The sequence below is a fragment of the Schistocerca piceifrons genome, chromosome 9 (genome assembly GCF_021461385.2).
Source record: "Schistocerca piceifrons isolate TAMUIC-IGC-003096 chromosome 9, iqSchPice1.1, whole genome shotgun sequence".
Classification (NCBI taxonomy): domain Eukaryota; kingdom Metazoa; phylum Arthropoda; class Insecta; order Orthoptera; family Acrididae; genus Schistocerca; species Schistocerca piceifrons.
Window position 1 is genome coordinate 158,196,978 of NC_060146.1, and position 20,895 is coordinate 158,217,872.

Consider the following 20,895-nt stretch of genomic DNA (forward strand, 5'->3'; position numbering starts at 1 on the left):
TTACCCCAATGTGGACTCTAATTCTATTCTGTGTGATCTTTGATGTTAATTGATCTATTTATTTCGCATATCTGTTTAAATTTAACAACAATAGCAGTAGGTCACTCTACAATAAATCAAATAAAACGAAACTTCAAACGAATGTGTAATAATACACAAATGCAATGAATTTACTTGGGCCAAATACAAGTATATGTATTTCCCCTTTCAGATGGCTGGCAATAATGTAAGGAAATCGTCGTTATGGGATGCGGTGCAGATGCAGCAGGCTATAGATGCTATCACCAGAGGCGGGATGGGATGGCTGCGGGCATTGAAAGCTTTCGGAGTTACCCAGGCTACGCTTAGGAGACGAACTAGGAATACAAACAAAATCTTCAGTGGTGTTCAGAAAGGACTAGGTAGATTCGAGCCAACTTTCAACGCTGCTTTGAATCGTGAACTGGTACAACACCTGAGACATTGGAGTCACACATGTTTGGTATGACTATGAAGGAGGTGAGACAACTTGCGTTCCAAATAGCTGAGAAAAGCTAAGAGGGAACTTCGTTGTGGAAAAGAAATATTGCACGAAAAGGCCTTTTTGGCGACGACAATGATGCTTCCGAAGATTGTTACTGTTTGTACTACTTGGGGCTATATTCGCATTCAGACCCTGGAGAACACTGGTTTAGGTGTCAGCATTGTAATTTGCGGGCACACACTCAAGTGCTGGAGTAAGGCACAGAACAAAAAACTTTATTTGCGATGTCTGCGAATGAACAGGGTTGGTGAGAAATGTTTTTTCAAAACCGGAACTAATTTTGTTGTTTCACGAATTAACATTCGTAATTCTACTTCCAGTCTTCACTTTTTGTACTATTGAACTGAGAAACCTTAATTGATGCTGTTGAAGAATTGCTTCAGGAATAGTCTTTTATTTGTTCTTAAGTACAAATCTATTAAATATATCAAATACCTAATGTTTATCTGCATGACATCCTTCTGAAATGACATATTTTCCAATTTTTACGAGAATGTCAAAAACGTATGGTCAAATTAATTTAGAAACACGGCACCAAGATAGCGAAACTTACAAGTGAATGAGGCATGGTCCTTATACAAATTTTATTTAACATCATGCTTTATGAAGCAATAATGACCTAAAAACAAAATAGTATGTTATTTTAACCAGACTTGTCCTGTGTAACATGTCAACTCAATAAAACAAGAATCATATGTACACTACTGGCCATTAAAATTGCTACACCAAGAAAAAATGCGGATGATAAGCAGGTATTCATTGGGCAAATATATTATACTAGAACTGACATGTGATTACATTTTCACCCAATTTGGGTGCATAGATCCTTAGAAATCAGTACCCAGAACAACCACCTCTGGTCGTAATAACGGCCTTGATACGCCTGGGCATTGTGTCAAACAGAGCTTGGATAGCGTGTATAGGTACAACTGCCTATGCAGCTTCAACACGATACCACAGTTCATCAAGAGTAGTGACTGGTATATTGTGACGAGCCAGTTGCTCGTCCACCATTGACCAGACGTTTTCAATTGGTGAGAGATCTGGAGAATGTGCTGGCCAGGGCAGCAGTCGAACATTTTCTGTATCCAGAAAGGCCCGTGGACCTGCAACATGCGGTCGTGCATTATCCTGCTGAAATGTAGGGTTTCGCAGGGATTGAATGAAGCCACTGGTCGTAACACATCTGAAATGTAACGTCACTGTTCAAAGTGCCGTCAATGCGAACAAGAGGTGACCGAGACATGTAAGCAGTGGCACCCCATACCGTCGCACCAGGTGATACGCCAGTATGGCGATGACGAATACACGCTTCCGTTGTGCGCTCACCGCGATGTCGCCAAACACGGATGCAATCTTCACGATGCTGTAAACAGAACCTGGATTCACCCGAAAAAATGACGTTTTGCCATTCGTGCACCCAGGTTCATTGTCGAGTACACCATCACAGGCGCTCCTGTCTGTGATGCAGCGTCAAGGTTAACTGCAGCCATGGTCTCCAAGCTGGTAGTCCATGCTGCTGCATATGTCGTCGAACTGTTCGTGCAGATGGTTGTTGTCTTGCAAATGTTCCCATCTGTTGGCTCAGGGATCGAGACATGGCTGCACTATCCGTTACAGCCATTCGGATAAGATGCCTGTCATCTCGACTGCTAGTGATACGAAGCCGTTGGAATCCAGCACGGCGTTCCGTATTACTCTCCTGAACCCAGCGATTCCATATTCTGCTAACAGTCATTGGATCTCAACCAACGCGAGCAGGAATGTCGCGATACGATAAACCGCAATCGCGATAGGCTACAATCCGACCTTTATCAAAGTCGGAAACGTGATGGTACGCATTTCTCTTCCTTACACGAGGCATCACAACTACGTTTCACCAGGCAACGCCGGCCAACTGCTGTTTGTGTATGAGAAATCGGTTCAAGCTTTCCTCATGTCAGCACATTGTAGGTGTCGCCACCGACGCCAACCTTGTGTGAATGCCATGAAAAGCTAATCATTCGCATATCACAGCACCTAATTTCTGTCGGTTAGATGTCGCGTCTGTAGCACGTCATCTTCGTGGTGTAGCAATTTTAATGGCCAGTAGTGTAATTTCAACAACACAGAGAAGTCCTGCATCACTTGTCAAAGCCTGCACAGTTGACAGTGTCATGTCGGCATCCACGTGCAGCTGCTGCTCTCACGCTGTGTTTCTGTGGCTTGTCACCAGGAGAACGGGCTGTGCACTCTGGACGTGGAGAAGAAGTCCTCGTGCAAGGGCGATTCTGGGGGTCCCGTCTTCTGCTCGGGCCGCCACGTGCTGATGGGCATCATCACGGGCGGCCGCTTCAAGAACTGCAGCATGCAGTGGTGCGGCGCGCCGATGTTGCACAACTACCACATGTTCGTGGGCTACTACCGCAGCTGGATACTGCGCATCATCCAGCCGCAGCTCAGTGGTGGGGGGCAGCGAGGGTCTGGCTCCGTCCCACTGCCACAGGCCAGCGCCTCACTGCTGCTTGTGCTCAGCTGCACAATAAACACGTGTCCAGTGTTTTGATTTCCTGTATGTATTCATTTTGTACAAACACTCCTATTAAACACAGTTACTAAACACCCAAGTCAAAACAAATCCTCTGGAGTAGATTACATTCCTTCAAAATTATTGAGAACTTTGGAATAAGCATGCATGATAAAACTATGGTACCTGTGGAGGTGAAATACCATTTGAACTCCAGAGGAATATAGTAACACCATTTCCAGAAAAGGCAGGTGCTGACAGGGGTTACTGACAGCATTACTGCATTATCAGTTCACTAACTCATGGTTACAAATATTGACGCATTATTTACAGAAGTATGGAAGGGGTGGTACAGCCCTGCCTCAGGAACATCAATTTGGGTTCCAGAGAAATGTAGCAACATAAAAGGCTAAACTGACCCTATGACTTATCCTTCCTGTTGGAAGATACCACCACTTTTCAGGACATCAAGTATAAGAGGTTGCAGGTGGTTCCTAATAATGTTCACATAGTCCACAGCTGTCATGGTGCCTTCTGTTACTACCACAGGTCCCATGAGAGTCCAGGTGAATATCCCCCATAACATAATATTGATCCCACTGGCCTACGTCTGTGGCACACTGCAAGTTTCGAGCAGCCATTCACCTGGATGATGGTATATCTGGACACGACTGTTGACCTGGTTTAAGGATGAAGCCACCGTGATAGATGAGAAAATACTGATCAGCACCACTAGTGGACATCCACAAGAAGGGATTTTGACCCCACTGCTGCAGAACCTAGTGGTGAACGAACTCGTCAAAGAGTTAAATACTATGTGTTACTTTTCCCAAGGGAATGCAGACGATTCAGTCACACTAATATTCGGCAAATTTGCAAGTAATATTAGAACAACGGCATATAGCACTCTGAACATCGTCAAAATCCTAAGTGCATAGTATTCGTAGAATTCGAAAAAGCTTTTGACAATGTTCAGTGGAATACACTCTTTGAAGTTCTGAAGCTGGCAGGAATAATGTAGAGAGTGAAAGTTTGTCTGCAAACTGTACGGAAACCAGACTGCAGTTATAACAGTAGAAGGAATTAAAGGCAAGCAGCGGTAGAGGATGGAGTGAGGCAGAACTGCAGTCTATTTCCAATGTTATTCAGTCTGTACACTGAGCAAAGCTGTGAAGGAAACCAAGGAGAAATTTGAATAGCGAATGAAAGTTCAGAGAGAAGAAATAAAGTCCTTGAGGTTTGCCAGTATCATTGTAGTTTTGTCAAAGTTGGCAAAGTACCTGGAAAATCACTTGAACAGAATGAATAGTGTTGCATAGAGGTTAGAAGAGGAATATCATTAAAAATAAAAGGACGGAATAGAATGTAGAAGGATTTTAAAAAGGTGACAATAAGGTAATTAGGAAATCATATACTAAAAGTAGTAGACGAATTCTGCTGGTTGGCAGCAAGTACTGGCTCAAGTAATGATGATATAAAATATGATACCTAGAAAAGAGTTTGTGGAAACAGAAATATGTCATCTAATACAAATTTATGGGTTATGTTATCTTTTCTGCCACGTAGCCTTTAATAGAAATGAAAGGTTGGTGATAAGCAGTATACAAAAAGAGAGAATAAAAGCTTTTGAACTGTGATAACACACAAGAATGCTGATGATTACCTGAGTAGATTGGATAACTAATAAAGTGACAATCTAATTGGGGTAGAAAGGAGTGTAATAGGTAAGCTTGACTAAAGGGTGTCAGTTCATAGGACACATCTTTGCAATGGACCATGATAGTTTATGGTAACAAAATTATGAAGTAATATTGTCTGATGAAACTAGTTGGTTACTAGCCAACCACCAGTGAGCGAGCAATCATATATTAATTTAGTGGCCATCCATCCTCTCCGCCACCTGTTGTCCGTTCATCACTGTCCATCGTCGCCACTGCCTGCTGTCCTTACATCGCCGTTCGTCCACCATGAGCCTTCCCACCTCCACTGTCATCTGCACCTCCCCCTCCCCCTCTTCCATTGCCACTTCCTGGAGTGCCGCCCCTGGCCTCCCTCCTTATACCTCGCCTCTCCTTCCCCCACTCACCCATTCCCCCATCTCCTCCCCTGCTGTGTACCCCCACCTCTACACCTACCTCCAGCATCCACACCCTCAACTGCTCCCACTCCTGCCACTGCCCTCACGTACACCTCCGTTGCCGCCTCTGCTGCCACCCCTTAGGTGGTTGGCTTCCTCTCTCTCACCCCCGCCCCCCACCATCACTTCATCATCTGTGTCCCCCACACACTTCAGGTCATGTTGGGCCACCATTGCCACCACTGAACCAGCTGCTTCTCTTGGCACCTCCACCACGCCACTGGGATCTGCCACCCACCACCTCCCTCTCCTCCCCGTCTTTCTCCCCTCCTCCCAGCCTACTGTCTCCAAAAAACCCCAAAAGTGCGTCATTGCTGACTCTGCTCCCGCCACTTCTCACAAAAAGTCACCACCTCCTCCCCCTCCTCCCATCGTCTCCATGGACACCAACCCTCCTCCAGCCACCCATACCCCAGCCCCAATCTCCACACATTTGGCCTGCAACCTGAGACCCTAAGTTCCTTGATGCCCCTACCCTCATCAAGGAGGCTGAGGTGTTGGCAGAACTGAACTCCCACCTGGACCTGGAAATCCAGCCTGCCTGCCATATCCACAATGCCTCCAGTCCCACCTACCTTATACAGGTCTTTTCTGCCCCTGACCCCAACTGCAACCCCCCCCCCCCACCTGTCCCCATTGCAAGGCCTGCCACTTTCTTAAAAACTGCCCCAACCTCACAGCTCCTCCCACCTACTCCCACAAGTGTAAAGGTAAAACCTCTCCTGCCGTCCCCAAGCTTACAGCCCCTGTCCATCCTGTTGATCCCCCATCCACCCCAACAATTCCCTCCATCCAGTCCCCATGGCTGAGGACATCATCTGGTTCCTTACCACTGTCCTCCAAAACATTCACTCTTTACAGTGCCCCCACACCTTCCAACAGATCTCCCTTGCCACCCACTCCATCTTCCACCTGAACACCTTTGCCACTTACTCCCACAACCAAGCCCACTTCACCTTTACCTGCCTCAACACCCTAGTTTAAGCGTCTTCCCTCTTTTCCTCCCTCTCTTCCCATCATGGCGTGGCACGAGTGTCGCATCCTCTTCCAGAGCATCCACTTCTTATGCACCAACAAATACCTACTCGTGAACAACCTCTCCCACCACCAGGTTGACACCTTCCTCTTGAACGAAACCTTTCTCCAGCCCCACCATTCTATCCGCACGTCTCCCTATATCCTCCACCGCACTGATGCTCCTGCTCCTCAAGCCCAGGGTGGAGTTGCGAATGCGATTGTATATCCCCGTTCGGACACAACCCCTCCTTAATGACCCCACCGAACACCTTATCCTGAGCGTCTTCTTCCCCTCCCTCACCATTACCTGCGCCACCATATATGTTCACTCCACTGCTCCTCTTCCTTATGACTTCATCTCCCACACTGACCGCACCTTCTCAACCTATATGATTGCCACCGACATCAACATCCATAGCCGCTCCCCTGCCGCCCTGAAAGTGACACTACCCCTAATGTTGTCATTGCCTCCGCCAACCTCCTTGGGTGTATCGCCATTGACTCCTTGACCCCACAGGTAGCGACAACCTCCCCATCCTTCTTACCATCACATCTGCTCACCAACCTCCTCCGGCTCCCCACACTGAACTTCATCCCAATGTCGTCCATGACTACTGTCATGCCAACTGGGATGCCTACCGGGAATCCATCGCCACCCAGGTCGAAAGCCACTCTCTTACCTATCGCCATCCTGATGACATCATCCACACCTCGTCCTTCCTTCAGAAGGCAATTACTGACGCCATGAAGGCCCATGTTCCTACTAAAACCACCCACCCCCAATGTCCCACTCTCCCTCCACAGGCTGTCCTCCTCCTCCTCCGTGAATCCCGCCGCCTCTATCGCTCCTTCCTGTGCACTCATGACAGGAATACACTCCAACGCCACTGCCAAATACAGAGACACATACAGAACCTTATTACAGCAAAGCAACGCCACAACTTGCGCCAGACCTGCACATGACGCAACACCACCCGTCCTATCAACTCCTCCAAGTACTGGTCCGCCTTCCATAGCCTTACTGGTTCCCATTCTGCACCCCATTACCCTGTTCGCCATAACGACTGCCCCTTTCTGACAATGACAACCTCAGTAAGGCCAGCCACATTGCTTCCCACCTTTCCGAGGTCTTCTCCATCCCTGATGATCCCCACTTCGATTATTCTCTTTTCCCAACCGTCATGGAATGCGCCGATACCTTGTTCGCTCCACTTGCTCCTAGTCTCCGGTACTTAGGGCAGTTGCCCCCTCTGACATCAACACTCCAATCACAGCATAAGACATTAAACTTATCCTCCGGTCCAAATGCAACACAGCCCCTGGTCATGACTGTGTCACCTACCACCACCTTAGAGAAAGCCCCTTCTCCTTCCTGACTGTCCTTGCCCATCTCTATAACACCATCCTCTCTACCAGCTTCTAATTCGACCTGTGGAAGACTTCCTGCATCCTCCTTTCCCCCTCTGAGTCCCTGTGCCCGCTCCTCAACTGTGTCCCTTCCACATCCTTCCCTCCCAGCCCTCTTCATCATGGCTCCACCCATCCCCCCCCCCTCTACCCTCCCTCCCTCCCTTCTTCCCTTCTCCCTCATCTCCAAGTCCCTGGCAGATCCTGTCTTTTGTTCATCATCATCAGTGTGCTACATCAGTGCTGTGTTTGGTGCCGTTCTCCCGTGCGTCAAGAGCTGAGGTTTTAGTTGAGTGCTGGACTTGTACATAGCGTTACTGTCAGTGATCATTATGTGCTACGCTGTCCACCGATACTTTTACGCTGAAGCCATACGTCGCCTTGTGTTCTTTTAACTGTCCCAGTGTGTGATTTTCTTGTGCTCAATACTTTTTAAGGTTTTTTGTCTCCATTTTACAGTCGCCCCCTTTTTGTCTGCTCTCGTCCATTATGTTCTCCGATTTTTTAATTTTTTTGTCCGCCGTATTTTCTCCTTTGTAATTTTAAATGTCTTCTGTTGTATCATTATTGTCTTTTGGCTGAAGAGCAGTGCATATGCTGCTGCTAACCCGCCCCGATGGGGAATTGAAATTCAATAAAGGAAAAAATAAAGATAAACCGAGTGAAATTCACAGGGACAAGCGTGACATATATGGGGATGACTGTATGGACCGTAACAATGTCTCCAGCTGGCGTGCATTCTTACAAGAGGGCAAGCCGTGTGGAACTCAGTGATTCGCCACGATGCAGGAGGTTGGTAACAGCTGCAGTCCTGCAGAATGTCGGAGCCATTGAGACAGCAGTTTTGAACGACCGGCGTTAGCAACTACAAACTTTATCGCAGCGGTTCAACATTTCCTATGATGTCGTGTAAGGTATTGTTTATGACACATTGTAATCTTGTAAAGTTAGTGCTCGCTGGCTGCCTAAGAACCTGATAAACAACAACAAGGGCAGTCAATGGTGGCAAACTCATATAACTTAACGCCTTACACTACAGAAGGTACGCTACAGAAGGTCATGACTTTCTGAAACAAATAGTCAATGTTGATGAGTCGTAGGCGTAACACTACCGAGCAGGTCTTTGTGGAGTGCAAAACCGCTGGTTCCCAAGTACGAAAAACATTCAGAGTGACTCAGTCTGCTAGGGAAGTGCTCGTGACAGTGTTCTGGGATACGCGCGGAGTGTTACTGGTGCCTGCTGAACACGGTACCTTTGTGAATGCTGCAGGGCAATATTAAAACTTTGCTTAAGTTGCCCGTCGTGACAAACGCCACAACATCAGTACTGACGGTGTCAGACTTTTCCACGACAATGCTCGCCCCATGTTGCTGCTCCTGTTCGTAATAAAATTGTCATTCTTGGATGGAAAGTGCTCCAGCATGCACCATACACTCGGAGCCTTGCACCGTCGGCTTTCTTCTGTTTTGTGCCACGAAGGAACTTCTAGCCAGCCAACACTTTGCGACAAATGTGGTAGTGAAATCACAAGTCCGTAGACGGCTACACTTCAACCAAACAGACTTCTACGAACAGGGTACTTTGAGACTGGTGCCACACCGGGAGAAATGTGTTCAGAACTTTGGTGACTATGTAGAAAAGTTGGTAAAAGATGTTAGTTCATTTGCGATTTTTTTTGTTTTGTTACCTAATACTTTCTGGTAATAAAATTATTGTGCGTTATATTCTGAACTTCCCTCGTAAATGGAGCAGCAGAAGAATCTGCGCCCCACGTTTGCACATATCAACGAAATGTGAAAACCCCAAGAACGTCAGTGATACCTCTGATTTTTTTATTACTTATTCAGTATTGTAATTGGTCTTGGTATAATTTGTGTAATAAAGTGGAACCAACACAGGGATCTGGAAACTTCAACACATTCAGCTCGATTAAAGGTAGTCAGCTACCACCTTCCTAGACTTATAAATAAGCTGCTGAAAAATGGTTCAAATGGCTCTGAGCACTATGGGACTTAACTTCTGAGGTCATCAGTCCCCTAGAACTTAGAACTACTTAAACCTAACTAACCTAAGGACATCACACACATCCATGCCCGAGGCAGGATTCGAACCTGCGACCGTAGCGGTCGCGTGGTTCCAGACTGAAGCGCCTAGAATCGCTCGGCCACCGCGGCCGGCCAGCTGCTGAAAGCCAGCTTTTATTAAATTACTGGCGTTTAACATACTGATAAACAAATAATTATTTAAATAAAATCTTTTTAACATTTCTGTAAAACGTGCTAAAATGTATAAAATAATTTCTCCTATGCTCATAAAGATTCCTAACCCCATACAGATACACTTTTTAACATTTCTGTAAAACGGGGTAAACTGTATAAAATAATTTCTCCTAGCCTCATAAAGATTCCTAATCCCATACAGATACACCTGAAAATTTGTGCTTGTGAAGTTTTAGTAGCTATGACAACACTTAAAAAATTTAAAGCTAAAAAACGTGAAGCATATGCAACAGATAATTGATGCACGAACAGTTGACCTAACTAATAATTTTGTTGCATTGCAAATGAAAGGAACTGCTGTTTTGATTTTATTCAAAGACAGTTACTCTCTATTCTTCTTATTATTTATGGCATGCACCCCACGTTTTTCGTTTTACATTTTACAAGTGTTTTCATAGCTATTAAAAATGCTTAAGCAGAAAGTTTCAGGACTATCTGTTGCGAATTAGGAATCAGTATGGGACTGGGATATTTCATACTTTTTACACCCTTTTGAAAACATGTCGTATTAAAAATGTATTTTTCTTAATTAAACAATTATTTTCTGCGTTTTAGTCTTCTGTGTATATGAAAATGTTTTATCTATTTCAAACATTTTGATAAGATTACGACAGACATGTGATAAATTTCAGGTTTATTTCAGTTTCTCTTCACTTGAGTCACCCAATAAATTGCTCCCTTCTATGAGTATCTCGCGAAAAGCTTTCAAGGTGAAAAATAAGATAAAATCGAGCTCACGTAACGCTTACCAGGAAGAGTGCTACAGCAGTGGTAAAAAGTACGCTCCGCCACGCACCAGAAAGTATTCCTCTACCATCGGGTTATAAGCTAGCTGACTGGGAAGTTTGTTCAAAATCAAACGCAAATTTTGTACCTAACAAATAGACAAAAAAGGGGCCCCTTAAAAACATGTCAAAAAACTGCACATGCAGTTAAAGCACCAGTAAAGGCCTAAGAAATTTAGCGTTAAAATTCGTAAAAAAAAATTACAGAAAATCTCTTGTCACTTCAATTTAGCAAATTCATTACTACTTAAGATTATTAAGATTGTCTGAATTTCATGTGGGTCTGGCATTTTTTGCAGTGCCAGTTGGCTTTTTCAGCATTGCTTATAAAGCCTTTCTGTACCTACAAAGTGCATTAAGGTAAGCTACTCGACTGCACTTGTAAAAACCGTGAAGCAACTTGTCTATCACAAGACAGAAAACCGGTTGCAATGGTGGGAGGAAAATATTGTTAAAAGTCTGTGCGTGTGTTTTGTCAGACTTCTTTTCATCTTCAGCCTCTTGTCCACACCATTCAAATGCTCTTCCAAGTTCTTTCACGCCTCTGACAGTGTCGCCGACAAACCTCAGATTTTTATTTCTTCTCCCTAAGCTTTAATTGTCTTTCCAAGTTTCTCTTGGGCTTCCAGTGCTCGTTGCCCTAAGAACAGACTGAATAACTAGGAGAATAGGCTACGTACTGTCTCGTTGCGTTCTGCTACTATTGCCTTCGCTTTAAATATTTCGACTCTCACAGCGGTAGATTAGTTTCTTCACAAATTATAAGTACTATTAGGCACGCTGTATATTACCCTCGCTACCACTAGAATTTCAAACGGCGTACAGTTTTCCAATTAACATTGTGAAAATCTTTCTTTAAATCTACGAATGTTGCGTTCTGTGATAAGTAATAATAGATTATTGGCGTGAAATTGTGCGTATTTTCGAACGTTTGAAGAACACATTCATCGCATTTCTATTTACATTATTAAACGACAATTTACGTACCGGCACTATAAAACTGAATTAGAGTTTTTTACATGTTTCGTACCATCCTGGTCTGAAATATTGGCGACTTTTCTTGCTTTACGTTACTAACGAAGCTCGTCTTTATAGTCATTTCTGGATACTCCCTTGCTCAAAATAACTACCTGAGCCAGTAGGACAACCAGAGCGCTTCCGAAGTCTAGCAGCTGTTCGTTTGAATTCAGCTTAACGATAATCTAGCTGATTTAGTGTTGTTTTTGCATGTTACGATTCTTTCACTAACTTTACTTTCAGTAATCGCGTGTCTTTTTACATTATGTGCTCCTACCATGTCTCACCCCCCCCATGAACCATGGACCTTGCCGTTGGTGGGGAGGCTTGCGTGCCTCAGCGATACAGATAGCCGTACCGTAGGTGCAACCACAACGGAGGGGTATCTGTTGAGAGGCCAGACAAACGTGTGGTTCCTGAAGAGGGGCAGCAGCCTTTTCAGTAGTTGCAAGGGCAACAGTCTGGATGATTGACTGATCTGGCCTTGTAACAATAACCAAAACGGCCTTGCTGTGCTGGTACTGCGAACGGCTGAAAGCAAGGGGAAACTACAGCCGTAATTTTTCCCGAGGGCATGCAGCTTTACTGTATGATTACATGATGATGGCGTCCTCTTGGGTAAAATATTCCGGAGGTAAAATAGTCCCCCATTCGGATCTCCGGGCGGGGACTACTCAAGAGGATGTCGTTATCAGGAGAAAGAAAACCGGCGTTCTACGGATCGGAGCGTGGAATGTCAGATACCTTAATCGGGCAGGTAGGTTAGAAAATTTAAAAAGGGAAATGGATAGGTTGAAGTTAGATATAGTGGGAATTAGTGAAGTTCGGTGGCAGGAGGAACAAGACTTCTGGTCAGGTGACTACAGGGTTATAAACACAAAATCAAATAGGGGTAATGCAGGAGTAGGTTTAATAATGAATAGGAAAATAGGAATGCGGGTAAGCTACTACAAACAGCATAGTGAACGCATTATTGTGGCCAAGATAGATACGAAGCCCACACCTACTACAGTAGTACAAGTTTATATGCCAACTAGCTCTGCAGATGACGAAGAAATTGAAGAAATGTATGATGAAATAAAAGAAATTATTCAGATTGTGAAGGGAGACGAAAATTTAATAGTCATGGGTGACTGGAATTCGAGTTTAGGAAAAGGGAGAGAAGGAAACATAGTAGGTGAATATGGATTGGGGGACAGAAATGAAAGAGGAAGCCGCCTGGTAGAATTTTGCACAGAGCACAACATAATCATAACTAACACTTGGTTTAAGAATCATGAAAGAAGGTTGTATACATGGAAGAACCCTGGAGATACTAAAAGGTATCAGATAGATTATATAATGGTAAGACAGAGCTTTAGGAACCAGGTTTTAAATTGTAAGACATTTCCAGGGGCAGATGTGGACTCTGACCACAATCTATTGGTTATGACCTGTAGATTAAAACTGAAGAAACTGCAAAAAGGTGGGAATTTAAGGAGATGGGACCTGGATAAACTAAAAGAACCAGAGGTTGTACAGAGATTCAGGGAGAGCATAAGGGAGCAATTGACAGGAATGGGGGAAATAAATACAGTAGAAGAAGAATGGGTAGCTTTGAGGGATGAAGTAGTGAAGGCAGCAGAGGATCAAGTAGGTAAAAAGACGAGGGCTAGTAGAAATCCTTGGGTAACAGAAGAAATATTGAATTTAATTGATGAAAGGAGAAAATATAAAAATGCAGTAAGTGAAACAGGCAAAAAGGAATACAAACGTCTCAAAAATGAGATCGACAGGAAGTGCAAAATGGCTAAGCAGGGATGGCTAGAGGACAAATGTAAGGATGTAGAGGCGTATCTCACTAGGGGTAAGATAGATACTGCCTACAGGAAAATTAAAGAGACCTTTGGAGATAAGAGAACGACTTGTATGAATATCAAGAGCTCGGATGGAAACCCAGTTCTAAGCAAAGAAGGGAAAGCAGAAAGGTGGAAGGAGTATATAGAGGGTCTATACAAGGGCGATGTACTTGAGGACAATATTATGGAAATGGAAGAGGATGTAGATGAAGATGAAATGGGAGATACGATACTGCGTGAAGAGTTTGACAGAGCACTGAAAGACCTGAGTCGAAACAAGGCCCCCGGAGTAGACAATATTCCATTGGAACTACTGACGGCCGTGGGAGAGCCAGTCCTGACAAAACTCTACCAGCTGGTGAGCAAGATGTATGAAACAGGCGAAATACCCTCAGACTTCAAGAAGAATATAATAATTCCAATCCCAAAGAAAGCAGGTGTTGACAGATGTGAAAATTACCGAACTATCAGCTTAATAAGTCACAGCTGCAAAATACTAACACGAATTCTTTACAGACGAATGGAAAAACTAGTAGAAGCCAACCTCGGGGAAGATCAGTTTGGATTCCGTAGAAACACTGGAACACGTGAGGAAATACTGACCTTACGACTTATCTTAGAAGAAAGATTAAGGAAAGGCAAACCTACGTTTCTAGCATTTGTAGACTTAGAGAAAGCTTTTGACAATGTTGACTGGAATACTCTCTTTCAAATTCTAAAGGTGGCAGGGGTAAAATACAGGGAGCGAAAGGCTATTTACAATTTGTACAGAAACCAGATGGCAGTTATAAGAGTCGAGGGACATGAAAGGGAAGCAGTGGTTGGGAAGGGAGTAAGACAGGGTTGTAGCCTCTCCCCGATGTTGTTCAATCTGTATATTGAGCAAGCAGTAAAGGAAACAAAAGAAAAATTCGGAGTAGGTATTAAAATTCATGGAGAAGAAATAAAAACTTTGAGGTTCGCTGATGACATTGTAATTCTGTCAGAGACAGCAAAGAACTTGGAAGAGCAGTTGAATGGAATGGACAGTGTCTTGAAAGGAGGATATAAGATGAACGTCAACAAAAGCAAAACAAGGATAATGGAATGTAGTCTAATTAAGTCGGGTGATGCTGAGGGAATTAGATTAGGAAATGAGGCACTTAAAGTAGTTAAGGAGTTTTGCTATTTGGGGAGCAAAATAACTGATGATGGTCGAAGTAGAGAGGATATAAAATGTAGGCTGGCAATGGCAAGGAAAGCGTTCCTGAAGAAGAGAAATTTGTTAACATCCAGTATAGATTTAAGTGTCAGGAAGTCATTTCTGAAAGTATTCGTATGGAGTGTAGCCATGTATGGAAGTGAAACATGGACGATAAATAGTTTGGACAAGAAGAGAATAGAAGCTTTCGAAATGTGGTGCTATAGAAGAATGCTGAAGATTAGATGGGTAGATCACATAACTAATGAGGAAGTATTGAATAGGATTGGGGAGAAGAGAAGTTTGTGGCACAACTTGACCAGAAGAAGGGATCGGTTGGTAGGACATGTTCTGAGGCATCAAGGGATCACCAATTTAGTATTGGAGGGCAGCGTGGAGGGTAAAAATCGTAGAGGGAGACCAAGAGATGAATACACTAAGCAGATTCAGAAGGATGTAGGTTGCAGTAGGTACTGGGAGATGAAAAAGCTTGCACAGGATAGAGTAGCATGGAGAGCTGCATCAAACCAGTCCCAGGACTGAAGACCACAACAACAACAACAACACCATGTCTCAATGTTTCTGTGAAGTTATCCTGAGTGTTTTAATGTTTAAGCCGTTCAGATAGCCACTGTAGTCATGCTCTCTCTGTTGTACTCTCTTTAGCCGCCTTTATGTCGTCTCATTGTCTCTGTAGAGCTGTACCATGGGGATCAAGGAAAGGATGTTGGTTGGTGGCTGGTATCCTCGTTCTATAACACAAACTGCACGCAATTAATAACTGGGTTCTTTAACTACAAACAAAGAGCCTCTTAATTTAAGTTTCTGTATGCTGCTCTCTTCTGTATAGTCCATGTAGCCTCAATGCTGTTGAAGTACAAGTCCGCTATGTTCACTATGATGTTGCTCTGTGCTGCCTCTCTCTGTGTTACAGGCTAAGCCTGTGGCTCAGTCTCGGTAACTGCTGGAACTCCACAGCTTACGGACTCGAACTAACTGACGTAACTGATTTGAACTAACTGCCTAAACTAACTGACTAACTCAAAAGAACTTGCCCCCCGGTTCTCAACGGCTGATTTAAGTACTGGCTTCCGAGAGGGCGTTAGCGGCACATTTCCAGCGAGTCTTGTCGTTGGCCTCTATCGATATTCTCGTAACCTCTATGCCGCAGGTGTGCTGGCGCCAGCGTACACCAACACACTCTCGCTGAATGACGCAGTGTTAGGCTTCCAAATTGTACCACTGCACTCAGTGTAAATTATGTTCCACTGTGTGGAACAGCTGTGCTGAGTAGGTGGCAAATTTTGCTCTGTTTTTCTGCTCACTGACCATAACGATGCTCTCATCAAAGAAGAGAATTCTTCCACGCTACTAACACTATTGGGACAGTCACTGATGTACACTACTGGACATTAAAATTGCTACTCCAAGAAGAAATGCGGATGATAAACAGGTATTCATTGGACGAATATATTATACTAGAACTCACATGTGATTACATTATCCTGCAATTTGGGTGCATAGATCCTGAGAAATCAGTACCCAGAACAACCACCTCTGGCCGTAATAACGGCCTTGATACACCTGGGCACTTAATCAAACAGAGCTTGGATGGCGTGTACAGGTACAGCTGCCCATGCAGCTTCAACATCATAGCACAGTTCATCGAGAGTAGTGACTGGTGTATAGTGACGAGCCAGTTGCTCGGCCACCATTGACCAGACGTTTTCAATTGGTGAGAGATCTGGAGAATGTGCTGGTCAGGACAGCAGTCGAACATTTTCTGTATCCAGAAAGGCCCATGCAGGACCTGCAACATTCACTCATGCATTATCCTGCTGAAATGTAAGGTTTTGCAGGGATCGAATGAAGGGTAGAGCCACGGGTCGTAACACATCTGAAATGTAACGTCCACTTTTCAAAGTGCCATCAATGCGAACAAGAGGTGACCAAGACGTGTAACCAATGGCACCCCAAACCATTGCACCGGCTGATACGCCAGTATGACGATGACGAATATACGCTTCCAATGCGTGTTCACCATGATGTCGCCAAACACGGATGCGACCATCATGATGCTGCAAACAGAACCTGGATTCATCCGAAAAAATGACGTTTTGCCATTCGTGCCTCCAGGTTCGTCGTTGAGTACACCATCGCAGGCGCTCCTGTCTGTGATGCAGCGTCAAGGGTAACCGTAGCCACAGTCTCCAAGTTGATAGTCCATGCTGCTGCAAACATCGTCGAACTGTTCGTGCAGATGGTTGTTGTCTTGTAAACATCCCCATCTGTTGACTCAGGGATCGAGACGTGGCTGCACGATCTGTTACAGCCATGCTGCCAGATGCCTGTCATTTCGACTGCTAGTGATACGAGGCCGTTGGGATCCAGCGCGGCGTTCCGTATACCCTCCTGAACCCACCGATTCCATATTCTACTAACAGTCAATTGATTTCACCAACGCGAGCAGCAATGTCGCTATACGATAAACCGCAATCTGATCTTTATCAAAGTCGGAAACGTGTTGGTACGCATTTCTCCTCCTTACACGAGGCATCACACCAACGTTTCAGCAGGCAACGCCGGTCAACTGCTGTTTGTGTATGAGAAATCGATTGGAAACTTTCCTCATGTCAGCACGTTGTAGGTGTCGCCTCCAGCGCCAGCCCTGTGTGAAAGCTCTGAAAAGTTAATCATTTGCATATCACGGCATCTTCTTCCTGTCGGTTAAATTTCGCGTCTGTAGCACGTCATCTTCGTGGTGTAGCAATTTTAATGGCCAGTAGTGTATAAGGGGCAGTCAGTTGAAAACGAGACTGATGGAAAAAGTAAGTAAACTGTTTATTATTCCAAAAGTTACCGCCATAACTTTTCATACATTTATTAGACTGCGAGACAAGATGGTCAATGCCTCCATGCAAAAATACTTGCAGTTGCCTATTATAACAATACTACATATGTATGATTCTGGCGGTATGGTTCTACAGGCGTGCACCTATACGTCTTTCTTTGGAGCTACAAAAATACAGAGATCGCATGGTGAGTGATCGGGACTGTATGGAGAATGTGTAAGGGTTTCCCAGCGAAGCTTCTGCAGTGTACTTGAAACTACCTTGGCAAAATGTGAGTGGGCCCACAGAAAAAAAGACATTCGTAATCAGTGATTTGCTTTGGACAAAGAGGTGCATGCCTGGTATAAACTCTCCTTCAGTGTGACTTGCATTTACTGATGGGGATAGAAGAATTGTTGACTGCTTATTGAGAGAGAAATTATTTAATCATTTTGAAAATCAGATACGCCCATAACATGAGTACAATCCTCAGTGGAATCGTTAGTTGCAGCACACAAAAGGGATTTATATTAGCGAGAGAGGCACGAACGGGTTATTCCCTAGTGCCATATTTCAAAATTATGGTTTGTTTACGATCTTGGAAAAAATACCTGTTTCGCTTTAGATAGGTATGCAGCAGGCAGTGGGCTTCTCTGATGAGCTGACCTGAAGAAAACTGTCGTTCCTTTCATGTTTTCACAGTGGGATCGAAAAGCTGAAGACTGTAAGCTCCTGAAAAGGGTAAAAATTATACTCAGTTAATTTTTACGTACCGCGTAAGTGGCCACTTTGACATAGTCCAAGCCAGCCAGGGATTAAACCGTTTTACTTACCACTTTTTACAGCCTCGAAGAACCCCTAAACTCTTTCTCCTTCTCTGAAGTAAGAGATTCAAATGGTTCAAATGGCTCTGAGCACTATGGGACTTAACATCTGAGGTCATCAGTCCCCTAAGGACATCACACACATCCATGCCCGAGGCAGGATTCGAACCTGCGACCGCAGCGGTCGCGCGGTTCCAGACTGAAGCGCCTAGAACCGTTCGGCCACACCGGTCGGCAAGTAAGAGGTGTCACAGAAAAATAACAATCATTGAGTACACCGATTTCTTCACTTGAATGGTTACTATTAAGCAATGAACAGACGTACTTCCATCTGCCCAAGCTTTGAAAAAGCTAAAAAAATGTAAAGATACCAGAATCTGACAAAACAAGCTCAACCTTAACACTTCTACTATTTTTCTGCAGAGATGATAATATTCCATTTGGCACCGAAATTAATTATGGTGACTCTTCACTGGGTAGTCATGATTCTGTAGGCAACTGCAAACATTTTTCTATGAAGGCATTGATCGTCATCGTGTTACAGTGGTATAAAAGTATTAACAGTTATAGTGATCAGTCTTTAACTAGTAAATAGTTTGCTTACTTTATTTCCATGTGTCTCGTATTCATTTGAGTGACCCTTATATACCTGGAACGGTATTCACTACAATATGGTACCCTGAAAAACTGTTGTATTAATGTAAAATTTCACTAAAAGTATAACTTGATTTAAAATTTGCGTTATTTCAAAGCTTTATATCCTTCCTCTTGGGCATGATTGTGACCAGTCAATAGGTAAATCTCATTAGGAATAAGTCTGCCTTTTGGTATAATCTTATGGTCAACATCATCAGTAGTCTTCAACAGGTCTACAAATATGCCTGTGAGACCCTCATCTTCGTCAAGAGCACCAAGTAACATTTTCGTAAATTCTGCAGTGGCTCTTTCTGTACTTTTACCACTACGGAAATCAAGCTGCATGACGAACTTAGAAGGTGGTGCCCTTTCAGTCATGACACTAAATGAACTTCACACACTTGGATTCTGAACTGAGATTGTCACCCAAACATTAAAACTATATACATCTCAAACTGCAATTACAGGTTGGTCTTGTAACTGCAAGGCATCATATGCAACTTGTAATTCTAGCCTGTACGAACAAATACAAACTAGAATATTCAAAATATTCACATTTCAGACATTTTTCAGTGGTTGTTAAATGCTCTAAGTCGTACATGGAATGGATAAAATATGATTCATGAGAGAAATTGTGGTGGTATGCTAGTTAACACCCAATATTGGCACAGAAGTCTAACGTTAAGCTGGGTATGAAATGAGTGGGCCAGCCACTTCACACTCCCTCCAAAATGTAGAACGCAAAAATATCATAAGTGAAAGGCTGCTGTTACAACATGGAAACAGAACGACACCAGCGCTTCAAGTGGTCTGAGAGTGAACTTTGAATACGAGAAATAAAGCGAAAATCCGTATTTTTAATTCGAAATTTAGATGACAGTATTTTTTATTTATTCATAATGGGTATGCCTCATACTCTAGTAGTAAAGTTGTAAGTAGGCTGTTTATGTTTTCTCTATGTAAGTAGGCTGTTTATGTTTTCTTATTGGCAACGTTACAAGTAGGCTGTTTATGTTTTCTTATTGGCAACGTTACGTAGCGCTCAATATGAAAATCACTGGCTGTGCTGTGTGCAGTCTGTGGCTAGTTTGCATTGTTGTCTGCCATTGTAGTGTTGGGCAGCGGCAGCTGGATGTGAACAGCGCGTAGCGTTGCGCAGTTGGAGGTGAGCCGCCAGCAGTGGTGGATGTGGGGAGAGAGATGGCGGAGATTTGTAATTTGTCATGAACTGATATATATATTATGACTTGTGATGATATTAAGGTAAATACATTGTTCTCTATTAATATCTTTCATTTGCTAACTATCCCTATCAGTAGTTAGTGCCTTCCATAGTTTGAATCTTTTATTTAGCTGGCAGTAGTGGCGCTCGCTGTATTGCAGTAGCTTGAGCAGCGAAGATTTTTGTGAGGTAAGTGATTTGTGAAAGGTATAGTTAAATGTTAGTCAGGGCCATTGTTTTGTAGGGAATTTTGAAAGTCAGATTGCGTTGCGCTAAAAATATTGTGTGTCAGTTTAAGCACAGTCGTGTAAAATTGTTGAAAGGGGACGTTTCATATGTCGACCCTTAGCCGAGGATACCTCACTGGAATCTTCTGATTTTTTCTTGTAGTTTGTGTAATTAGTGTAGATTTTGTTTATTGTTAGCGCGTAATTGTAGAGAAAATCTCCTTTGTAGTTGCAGTCTTTTCATTGTTGTACAGTAAAACAGTTGTGGCATGCATGTAGATTTGCACCAAGTATTTCGCAGCTGCGCTTGCAAGTAACTAGATATTATTTTCAGTGCTATGTTAATGTGTTCTCTTATTTTTGATCTTCAAATTGTGTTTTTCTGTGTTGTCGTGTGAAATACTGTGACAATAATGGCGTGTGAAAAACGTAATACTAGGCTCCAAAGTAAACTGAGAAATGACA

The 20,895-nt window shown here is 43.7% G+C and overlaps 1 protein-coding gene across 1 annotated transcript in view; it reads left to right on the top strand.

Annotated features, from left to right (window-relative positions):
- Positions 1–3,068, top strand: part of LOC124716795 (serine protease ami-like) — a 98,105-nt gene extending 95,037 nt beyond the window's left edge. The window contains exon 4 of the mRNA XM_047243344.1: positions 2,739–3,068. Coding sequence (XP_047099300.1) covers positions 2,739–3,068 — 330 coding nt within the window. The remainder of the gene's footprint in view (positions 1–2,738) is intronic.
- Positions 3,069–20,895: the final 17,827 nt, after the last annotated feature.